Source organism: Priapulus caudatus, unplaced genomic scaffold (assembly GCF_000485595.1).
Source record: "Priapulus caudatus unplaced genomic scaffold, Priapulus_caudatus-5.0.1 Scaffold89, whole genome shotgun sequence".
Classification (NCBI taxonomy): domain Eukaryota; kingdom Metazoa; phylum Priapulida; class Priapulimorpha; order Priapulimorphida; family Priapulidae; genus Priapulus; species Priapulus caudatus.
In genome coordinates this window covers 180683-192651 of record NW_014577150.1, presented here as the reverse complement: position 1 = coordinate 192651, position 11969 = coordinate 180683, and the positions used below count along the sequence as shown (strand labels likewise).

General features: G+C 45.2%; 1 protein-coding gene across 5 annotated transcripts in view; it reads right to left on the bottom strand.

Moving 5' to 3' along the window:
* Nucleotides 1-1807: 1807 nt before the first annotated feature.
* The window catches only part of LOC106804832 (BTB/POZ domain-containing protein 19-like), a 100751-nt gene continuing 90589 nt past the window's right edge, over nucleotides 1808-11969 (bottom strand). For 4 of the 5 annotated variants that reach the window (XM_014806181.1, XM_014806184.1, XM_014806183.1 and 1 more), the window contains 7 exons: nucleotides 7694-7824; nucleotides 6873-7099; nucleotides 6343-6483; nucleotides 4159-4276; nucleotides 3500-3588; nucleotides 2918-3010; nucleotides 1808-2526 (listed from right to left, as the gene is read on the bottom strand). In XM_014806181.1, coding sequence (XP_014661667.1) covers nucleotides 2346-2526; nucleotides 2918-3010; nucleotides 3500-3588; nucleotides 4159-4276; nucleotides 6343-6483; nucleotides 6873-7099; nucleotides 7694-7824 — 980 coding nt within the window. In that variant the 3' untranslated portion in view covers nucleotides 1808-2345. The remainder of the gene's footprint in view (nucleotides 2527-2917; nucleotides 3011-3499; nucleotides 3589-4158; nucleotides 4277-6342; nucleotides 6484-6872; nucleotides 7100-7693; nucleotides 7825-11969) is intronic. The other variant, XM_014806182.1, reaches the window with a different exon arrangement.

The following is an 11969-nucleotide window of genomic DNA, read 5'->3' as shown; positions in this document are numbered from 1 at the left end:
CACGCGCGAACGCACCCAACAGTCGTGCAGATCTCATCTACACGCATGCACGCGACTCCAGAAAATCACGCTCGAAATAAAACAACTTATTACTACTTTAATTTACAACTTTTTAATAATAATAATGGAAGATGATGATTGATTCAGGCGTTATTTTTGGCACTCCCCATAGTTAGTTTCGAAAATGGTCTAGTAGTTAGTCGTCAAAAGTATTGACGACCGTGTAGGCAATATGCACGAGCAGTGTGTGTGCGTGCGTGTGCGTGTAGGTAGGTGTAACTCTAGCGGAAGACATCTGTCCCATCCTCTTCTCAACCTCTGCGACGCCTCTCTCCGCCTCGCCTTTAATGATCCAGCTACGTTGGCATAGCGTAGATGGCCTACAAGTGAAATCAGGTTACCACATCGAATACGACGTTAAACCATCCTATGATGTGATGTAAATGTAAAATAGTGACACTACACGTCATTCCTCAATAAATAATATATATATATATATGTGTGCAAATATAACATTGTAATTTTTGCATTACAGTACGAGTAATATCAATTTTAAATCTGCCTATTTTCATATATTGTTATTTGTATATATATTTTATTGCAATGTTTATATTATGTGTGTCATATTAAGCTGTAAATACTGGCCATATAGAGGTAAACGGGTTCGTTTAAATTCCGGTCATTATAATTATTTCACGCAATACTGATGTAAAACGACGTTTAGTTTTGTTTAAACCAATTATGATATCGAATTATGCCGTTAAAGGTCGCTGGATATGAAGTACATCCATCCATAGCACAGAAATATAACTGGCATAGTGGAGACGCTATACCCGTATAACGTTATTTGGGATATATTATTAGAACTTAGAATCTTACATCAGTAGTGTGAAACACTAAGCCACATTAAAACGCTTCATCGATGCCTAATAAAAAAATTACAAGAGCGCCTATAAAGCGTGAAATCGTTTGTTTCTCTACTCTGATTAAATCGTGACTTTTATACTGGAAATTTAGATATGAGAAAAATGACATTTTTAAAGAAACTAAGTAAATGTGCAAAGTACTCAATTAGTACCAGATTACTGTCATATTAAAAAAATCGCTAGTTGTGATACCATGAATGATGATTGATCTATCAAATATTATACGTATAGCCGATCATGGCAATACATTACAGCAATAGCTGCGTCGTTCTTGCTCACAAATCTAGAGGCAAACTAGACTTTAACTCCACGTTACTCGCTTAACAAAACGGTGCTATCATTGAAATTGCATTCGACCACAATACCTAAACGCACATTTACATCTACAACCGCTAGAATAGATAATGTTAGGTATAATACATGGTGAGTAGAATTATCTGCTGATATGCATCCAATTAGTATTAGACCACACTATTTTCATAGGAACTGATTATTTTTAAACCAACCATACCGAATAGTGGAATAAAATACAATACCGAATACGCATGCGTCAAATTACTCAACGAAAATCCGCCGCACACCCGAGTAAAATGACTCATGCGTCATTTTACTTGAGTACAATTACTCACGTGTGCGCCAGGCTTACATCGCTTCCAACAATTGAAAAGGAATTAAATCCATATAACAAAGAATTTACAGCTCAATCGTCCATAATAGGCCTACGTTAAAAAGTTATAAAGATAAACGAAGAAATTCTTTTGCTACTACGGATGTTGGTTATTATGTTGGTTGGTATACATCAATTTGTAGATTAAAATGTACTGAAACTGGGAAATATACATTCATAGGATGACAAAAGATATACACAAAGATGGACAAAATTGTGTAAAAACACCATAATTTTATTTACCATACTAAACCCTCCCATCCTACGTACATGATTTACCATGGATAAAGGAAATAATCGCATCCACCACCCGGAAATAAATAATTACATTAAACCCTATTATATTGTTTGGGCAGCATCCATAAGATTGTGTAGCAATTAGGTTGCTTACTAATTTTCTAGCAGGGCAATAATACCCATATTCATTTATAATTCAAGGACACATTGAAAGATTACAAAGAAGGCAACAAAAAATGGGACATATATAGGGATATATAAGACAATGTTGGGTAATGCAATGGCCATATCATATACAGCATATACTGGGTATAGTACCATGCTGAACATCTCTGTGCACTGCTGTTGTAAATTCAGCAATAAATATTGGATATAAAAACCTATAAAATCTATATGTAATGTTTTAGCATGATATACCCAAATTACATGCTTGGAATGTTGTACTATTATTACCATATATGCATACAGAAATGCAGTAAACAGAATGTGTGTTTAGGTCTGTCGTATTTTTAGATTCATTCACAAATCGTAAACACTTCATAATCAGCTACAGTGAAATTGTAATCACCCATGAGAATGCTATTTGATGCCTGGTCTGTCGTATATGAGTGAGGTAGGTTAGAATAAGACTCCATGTTTGTGTCACAGTTGCTGGAAATGCATAGGTCTGCACCTGCGCCAAATATTGGTCCAAAACTGAAAATGCAAATCAAATAATGGTATTAGATCAACATCAGGCAAATCACTCAAACTAAAATAACAATTAACAATTATTCACATTGTACGTCACCATTACTAGATAGAATAGCGGGCTTATCACAATTATGATCAAAATAAACTGCCCAAGATTGAATATTAATTATTTGAGTAATAGATTAATCATAATAACATTTCAGGTAAACCAATTATCATGTGCAGAATAATACTCAAATCTATATAAATAAATGAATATAATATATATATATATATATATATATAATAGTAATAAATAAATATATATATATATATATATAATATATCAGGGTATAAATAATCTCAAATGCGGTGATGAATATGATAATGACGATGATTATCATGATGAACTTACTTAGGATGATGGGATGTAGCAAACTTCTTGTTGGCGATGCCAAATTTGGTGGGAGGAACACCCTGATTGTTGACCAACGTGAACAGGAATGCCCTGTGTTCAAGGAATGTCACACACTTACTCATTACATGCAACAATCAGAATATTTTTTACAAACCAGATTCAAAGCATAACACAGCTTCTGCATGCTCCATCATGAGATTAAATAGGCAGTAATCGCAGTGATGCTGTTAATTCCATGATGCCATTAGGCATCGCAGAACAAGAAAGAGTTGGTGTAAAGCATCGTTTTGGATTGAATTGCATAGTTTCCCCAGACGAATTACACAGCAGCTGTATAAAGATAACCATGATTTTACTAACGCAACGGTAGACTAAAATCTTTGCAATTTCAGACCCAGTGCTGCCCACTGGTGGTGAAATTCGAAAGCATTAGCACAATTAGTACGTGAAATCCGCGTGGATAGGGAGAATTAAGTAATAAACGGTGGTATAAAATCTCAGATAAAGCACTGCCTGTTGTATGTGTACGCACATCCACAAACACTGCAATTAACTGAGTTTTACTATAGGCCTAATTACTTTTCAGATGCAATATAACGCCCCCTCTGTGGAGCCTTGCTGGTCCATGGAACATCACTATAACCACCGCACACGTTGCCACGTTGCCCCTATACAAACAATAAGCGGTGTTAATCGACATAGCTACAATAAAGTGATACGCGTGAACATGCGATAAAAAAAACTAATTTTAGTAATAAAGGTCATAGTCCAGTGTTTTCTGAGGTGGGGCTGTGGACAGGTTTTCGTGTGTGTGTGGGGGCTGTAAGATGTATGTGCTGTACATGAAGTAAAACTGTAAGTAAAACACATTTTGAGCACAAGTTAAAATTGTGCACAAAAATACATTTGTTATCAATCGTGTAATACTCCAGTCAGGTATACAGACATCGAAGAAAGAAGTAATTGAACTGGCTTGCAACAAATTTTGAGCATTTTAATTTTACAAGAACTGTTATAAAATATGATATTTTAAAGCAGTTTCTTGTTGCCTAGAAAGCAGGAAATTGCAATATTTCACACTAGTTCCCTTAAAATTTTGTCTGGGAGATCATGCCAGGTGATAGGTGGTCAGGGTGCCCAGTTACCAAGATAAGGCGGTTCCTGGAAATATTGGCGAAATATAGCGGCATTGTTATAGTCCATAGAAGCATAACTACTGCCAAGATGTTTGTACCTACCAAGACAATGATAAAAGTAGGGCAGTATCCATCACAGTGTGTATGGAAGCTTTGAGCAGAGAACCCATCCCTAGAAGCTCTGTATATGAGTTTCCATGCCTGCTTGCTCTCTCCATACCTGCGTGTAAAAACCATCACAACGAAAAATGTAGTAGTGTAGACACTGGGTACTACATTTAAATACATTATGAATTTACATTTTGTATTTCCCTTAATATGGGGTGTTTTTTGGCTAATAAATTTGCAGACATCTTTAGAAACCAGCACTGAGTGTAGTACATCCTACACTACACAAGGATGGGGGCAGTGTGTCAGTGTAAGTGCCAAATTGACCAGCTGTGTGAATGCAGCATGACAGTGGCGTAGTTAGGGGGGGAGGGGCAAAGGGGGCCATGCCAAAGCCCCCCTGTTGATCCCAAGAAGAAAACAAGTGCGCGGCGGCAGCAACAGAAGCGCTCATACTAAGTCTATACTGCGGTGGACTCTGTGGTGGGATTCTAGTAAACCCTTAGTCACCGCAAAATGTGTTCACAATACACGCGAAAGCAGTGGAAATGCGCACAGGATGGTATCAGGCAACGCTCTGCAAAAAGAATGTTCGTTGGGATGGTTATGAAAGTTGCCACGAGATTGGCGCGTAACGTTTAAAGTGTCTTCAGATTAAAGCATGGAAGCTCCCATCATACGTAGAAGCAACAACTATTGAAGAACAGAATAGGTAAGCACTCACCATAATTACCTAGCGCAAGCCTACAGCTGCAAATAGAGAGCTGCCACCTGTAAAGCCAATTAACGGCAGGCAAAATACTACCAGTACCCCACCAAGCACATGGCAGCTGGCAGTAGCCACACTGGCAGTTGCATAACGTTACATGTACATACTGACAGTACAGAATGCCATAAAATTATACGATTAAGGAGCATAACGGCTGTCTTTAACGGCAAATTTAGCTTTTGAAATTTCGACTGTGACATTGTGCCTCATACATCGCAAGGCATGATAGATTCTAACTAGCAAACCCGGCATGTCAAAATTCTTTCTAAACAGACAGTCAACAAATCCATGTTTAAACGCGCTCGCTCTTGAGGGTGCAAAAGGTTATCTGACACTTACTCTTCGCAATGTCAGAGAAAGTTAGAGTTCATGGTCCCCCCTTTTCAATATATGGCCCAAAAAAATGCTAGTCACCACATGAAGACAAAAAAAGTTTTCATCGGCTCCGTTCAGACCATGCAGTCCTACAAGAAAATGTTAAAATCTGCAACTGTGCCCATTGACCTTTGACGGCTGTGACCTCCAAATTTCGGCACAGAAGATGGCTTTTCCTACCATGATGCTATACACCAACTATCGACGAGCCTAAAGGCTGAGCCGTAGAGATTTGGTGCCTGCGAATTCTGCATTAATTCCCTCTCTATACTAAGTTAGAGTGAATGTTCGCCGCCTGTCTTTTACAACATCTTTGACCGTTGACCTTTGACCCCCAGCTTCGACATGCCAACTCGTTTTCGGATTACCCCCCCACGTCCCGAATATCGTGACCGTACGTCGAGCGGTTAAGATTTGTGCCCAACTGTTGACGGACGGACGATCATGCGATTCTACAAGCTGCATCTGACTATGTCAGATGAGCTAAAAAGAAAATAAAGAAGAAGAATTGTTCTACTAAAAAGAGAATTGTCGTAGTCAGAATGAAGGCTGTACATGTACTCAAAAGTGCCTCAAATACCATCTCCTGCAGTATACATTTTCAAAATTTTCTGGAGGAAGACCCCCATACCATCTACCTGTTTTTCACCCCCACCTCCTTGGAATCCTATATCCGCCACTGGACAATTACATATCCTGGGAGCAGAGAACAACGAACAAAAATGTCGCCTTTTCGCATGGCGCCCAAAACAAAGATTGCAGAGCTGAGAAGTTGAGGAGCATGCCATAGGGTGTGGAGAGGGAGACGGAGGAACCATTAAAATATTAGGTCATCCACTATTTTGCGCAGTTCGCTGTTTTTGCCCCCCCCCCCCGTTAAAAAATCCTGGCTACGCCACTGCAGCATGATTTGGTAACATTCTAGCATGACTGCTAGTATAGAATGCATACGTAAAATTAACACGTTCCTGCGTTTTTGGCATTTGATGGCACGGTGGTCACGTAAAGGGTCTTACAACACCTGTAGCTCTCACCAGATGCTTAGCTGCTTCTGGTACTGCAGTCTGTCCCGCACTAAGATCTCGGTATCATGGAACAACTTCACGCACAGACGTGGCCGCAGCTTCTTGTCATGTGGATCGCCGACTTTATCCGGAACAGCCGCAAAGCGATACCTGTTAGGCAATTGGGAAAGGAAGCATCAAGGCAACAAAATCGAACAGTAATTGCAACTAAGTGCATGAACATCTAAGCAGTATACTTCTGCTATATGTTTGAATAGAGGTTCGAACCACTAATAATACTGTCTCTGGCTGGACCTCCATACTACTGCTTGCTTCCATGTTGCACTATTATTTTTGTAATAAATTATTATTCCGTACTATATATGTTTACATCTGCAATATTACTGCGTACTGGTGCCTTTACCTCTAACAGTACACTGTCTACAAGCAGAATCACACGACACAGTACGGTTAACGCCCATACCTCGAATGTCACTCGCTGAGATTCCTAGACATGGGTAATGGTTAGGGCAATACGTTCAGTGCCTTCATGACTATACCTCTCTAGACTCATCTCCATAGGGACAGCCCCTGTTGGCTCCACCTCCTCAGCGAAGACAGTACTGTCGATAAGCAACAGCTTGACGTGTTCTATCACACCCGACATCTGCACACGGACACGGCCCTTCTCTGCTTCCGACCACGTGGACACGGGCTTGTTGATGCCCGTCTGCTGCTTGGCCCATGCCAGGACGGCACGCCACACGTCATTCTCCTCCAGTGCAAGCTGAAGTCCACACCGCAGTTTGTTAAAGGGTGTCTAAGAGTTAATGCTCTCGACATGTAGGCTTACAGCCGGGTCTAATAGTCTTCTTTTTAGCATTACGTTTTGGGTATTACGAGCAATATCGTTATGCTCATGGCAAACTACATGAATCCTATACATGATTTGTTAGACCTTGTGAACAGTTACAGTTTCATTACATATCACATTTTGCACTATGTCACGGTGAAAATATGCAAGATGTTTTATGGAAAAATATATAGATTGAGCACAATACTGTGCATTCGAAGCAAACAGTGGTTACAGGGTAGGCAAATGCTTGCCAAGTAATCAAGAGAGCAGCCCTGTACAGAGACGAGAACCTACCAAGAGGTTTTCCAATGTCGATGAATGCAATTTCTGCAATTGGTACGTGAGAAATAAGCAAAGAGCCACATGAGGAAATATCTGCTTAGAAGGCAAGAGGCTTGAGTGACTTACCTGGTATTCCCTGAGGAAATACGTGGTTAAAAGGCAAGTGTCGAGTGATTTGCCTGGCTAAAGGAACAGAATTACTTGAGACGCTGTTTCGAGCTATCAGTATGTTGACTGGCATACCTGGTCAGAAGACACAAGTCTGATAAGCGCTTCTTTGGGCAGGCGTAGGAAGGACTCTGTGTGAATGCACTCCTCTGCATTCTCCTCTATGTATTCCGCACACCTCTCAACAAACGAGTTATCAGATGAACCTGCGAAAGACGGGAAAACCAGGTAGTTACCTAACACAAACATTGTCACACATTCCCAAAAATCACACGCAAATGTACGTTGAACATATAGAAAATAGTGTGATATACGCAATGCTTACAAATTGGTTGTCAAGTGACTTAAAGAATGGCGTGGGAAAAAAACACAAGCGCCAAATTATTAGAGATATGTGATGTAGACGATAAATCTGTGTACTGTTGGCATGGGTGATTATTCTATAATATTGCTCTGATGCCAAATTCATGCTTAATTAAAGTACAATATAAATCTAGGTGCAATTTGAGACATGAATTTATAAAACCAAGTGTTTCATTTAGGAAACCTTCATGATCATCTGGTTTAATAAATGTGGCTAACCAGAAATTAAAATGAAAAATTAAACATAACAGCTCCCATGGCAAAATGAAAGAAAGAACATTACAGAATCTGTATAGGTATTTCTTAACAAAACAGCTAACTGCAATTAGCTTGATAGTTGTTGTTATAAAGATAGCTGTCATAAGCCAATCACTTTTGAAATATGTGCTCCAAATTTACGTCCCAACTCCAACCGCTGACATTGTATTACATTTCTGTTTAGTACGCGGACAACCACACTGTAGAAACAGCAGGAATAGGAAGCAGGTTCTGCATATATGTACGTTCTGTCCATAAATTCTAACAGGAGGCGAGTCCCACAGGATGTTTATAACACGTACGCTCACTTCCTGGAGTAGGGTGACAGATAGGTCCACACGCGTATGTCCATTCATTCAGGTCAAACATAACCAAGCATCATGGATTGGAAAAGTGAACACAGTGAGTTAGCGCAGCCCATGCGTTGACAGAGCACAACCTAAAGCTTAGACTGTTTCCAGGATGCCCATTGCCGGGAACTGCTGCTCTATATACATTCTGTGAGAGCATCGATACATTCGTGGAATTCATGAGAAGGGAGATGGCCATGCTTGAGGACGAATCGAACCTGGACTGCCTGTGGAAATCTCACCTGTATCAGATGCAGCAGCAAGCACCAGCACCGATCAAAATAGCTTGTCAGGAGGAAGTTCCAAACAGGTAAAAACAATTATAAATAAAAAGTTGTTCGATCGTGCGACAATTAGAACCCGTACCTCGGCATTTTTACAGCGACTGAACGGAAAAGGTTAAATATATGGGTGGATACAGCTGTACTGAGTCAGATGTGACTACCCATGTGAGATTAGAAGTCGAATTTTCGTGCAAGTGGCTATTAGCTCACCCGATCTGTGTATTAGCAGGGAATCTTAAAATGGGGGAGGTCTTCAGAAGGGTTCAATTTGGTCTATTCCACTATTGTAAAATCTACCAGCCTTTTTCTCGATTGCTAGCAACGGTGGTTGAGCTGAGTTGTGCTGTGTCGATTATCAGCAGAATCGATGTAAATTTTGCAGATTCTCAATTTGGTAGCTATATAAAATATCGTGGGTGGAATGTAACCATTTCAGAAATCCGTAAATTCTGATAAAAGTTGCCCATAACCTCACTGTTAATTCCACATACCCTATTCAGAATCACAGATTCCCACAAACTCTACCAATAACCTTGTTTTTAATTACACACGCCCCAATTCAGTACCATAAATTCTGGTAAACGTTGCCATTAACCTCATTTTCAAGTCCACAGATCACATTCAGAACTATAGGTTCCGGTTTACCCTGGTTCCCTGGTTTCCCGTAACGTGGATGACTGCGAGTAGGTCCCCCCCCCCCGCATAACCCTCACCACCACCCCCGCGTAACCCTCGCTGCTGCCCCCGCGTAACCCTGCTGCCTGCCCTCCCCTCTGCTGTAACCCTCACCGCACCCCCGCCATAAACCCGTCGCTGCTGCTCCCCGCGTAACCCTCGCTGCTGCTCCCCTCTGTGTAACCTCACCGCCACCCCGCGTAACCCTCGCTGCTGCCTCCCCTCTGTGTACCCTTCACCGCCACCCCCGCGTAACCCTCACTGCTGCTCCCCTCTGCGTAACCCTCACCACCACCCCCGCGTAACCCTCGCTGCTGCTCCCCTCTTGTAAACCTCACCGCCACGCCCCGCGTACACCATCGCTGCTGCTCCCCTCTGTGTTAACCCTTCACCGCCACCCGCGTAACCTCTCGCGCTGCTGCTCCCCTCTGTTTAACCCTCACCGCACCCCGCGTAACCCTCGCTGTGCATCACCCCGCGTAACCTCGCTGCGTGCTCCCCTCTGTGTATTTTTTCCCCCTCGCTGCCTGCTCCCTCTGTGCTAACCCTGCACCGCCGACCCCGCATAACCCTCACGCCCCCCGCCGTAACCCTCGCTGCTGCTCCCCTGTATGTAAAACCTCGCTGCTGCTCCCTCTGACGTATCCCTCACCGCCACCCCCGGTACCCTCGCTGCTCTGCTCCTCTCTGCGTAACCTCACCGCCGCCCCGCGTAACCCTCGCTGCTGTCCTCCCCTTCTGTGTAACCCTTCACCCGCCACCCCCGCACGTAACCCGTCTGCTGCTGCTCCCCTTCTGTGTAACCCTCACCGCCCACCCTCCCGCGTAAACCCTCGCTGCTGGCTCCCCTCGTGTAACCCTCACCCGCCACCCCCGCGTACCTCCGCTCGGCTGCTCTCCTCTGCGTAACCTTCACCGCCGCCCCCCGCGTAACCTCACTGCTGCTAACCCTCTGCGCTAACCCTCACTGCTGCTCCCCTCTGTGTTAACCCTCACCGCCACCCCGCGTTAACCCTCGCCTGCTGCTTCCACCCGCGTAACCCTCACTGCTGCTCCCCTCTGCGTAACCCTCAACTGCTGCTCCCTCTGTGTAACCCTCCACCGCGCCCGCGCTAACCCTCACTGCTGCTCCCCTCTGCGTAACCCTCACCGCCCACCCCGGCGTAACCTCGCTGCTGCTCCCCTCTGCCGTAACCCTCCACCACCACCCGCCGCGTTAACCCTTCACTGCTGCTCCCCTCTGCGTAACCCTCGTGCTGCCTCCCCTCTGTGTAAACCCTCACCGCCGCCCCCGCGTAACCCTTCGCTGCTGCTCCCCTCTGCGTTAACCTCCCCGCCCACCTCCCGCGAACCGCCTACGCTGCTCCCCTGCTGCGTAACCCTGCACACCACCCCCGCGTAACCCTCACTGCTGCTCCCCTCTGTGTAACCCTCGCTGCTGCTCCCCTCTGCGTAACCCTCACCACCACCCCCGCGTAACCCTCACTGCTGCTCCCCTCTGTGTAACCCTCAACCGACCACCCCCGCGTTAACCCTCGCTGGCTGCTCCCTCTGTGTAACCCTCACCGCAACCCGCCGCGTACCCTCGCTGCGCTCCCCTCTGTGTAACCTCACCGCCACGCCCCGCGTAACCCTCGGCTGCTTGCTCCCGCTCTCGTTAACCCTTCACCGCCACCCCCGCGTAACCCTCGCTTGCTGCTCCACCGCGGTAACCCTGCGCCTGCTTTCTCCCCTCTGTGTTTTCTATTCCCTCGCTGTGCTCCCCTTCTGTTAACCCTCACCCGCCCACCCCCCGCATATACCCTCACCGCCCCCCGCAGTTAACCCTCGGCTGCCGTGCTCCCTGTATTAACCGCTGCTGCTCCCCTCTGCGATCCCTCACCGCCACCCCCGCGGTAACCCTCGCTGCTGCCTCCCCTCTGTGTAACCTCACGCCACCCCCGTGTAACCTCACTGCCTGCTCCCCTCTGTGTAACCCTCACCGCACCCCGCGTAACCCTAGCTGCTGCTCCCCTCTGTGTAACCTCTCACGCCACTCCCCCGCCGTAACCCTCGCCTGCTGCCTCCCTCTGATGTACCCTCCACGCCCACCCCCCGCGTAACCCTCACTGCTGCTCCCTCTGTGTAAACCCTCACCGCCACCCCCCGGCGTAAACCGCCGCTGCTGCTCCCCTCTGTGTAAACCTGCACGCCACCCGCGTAACCCTCACTGCTGCTCCCCTCTGTGTAACCCTCACCGCCACCCCCGCGTAACCCTCGCTGCTGCTCCCCTCTGTGTAACCCTCACCGCCACCCCGGTTAACCCCTCGCCTGCTGCTCCCTCTGTGTAACCCCTCCCGCCACCCCCGCGTCCCCCTCGGCTGCTGCTCCCCCCCCGCGTCACCCTCGCTGCCTGCTGCCCCTCTGTGTCTCCTCGCTGCT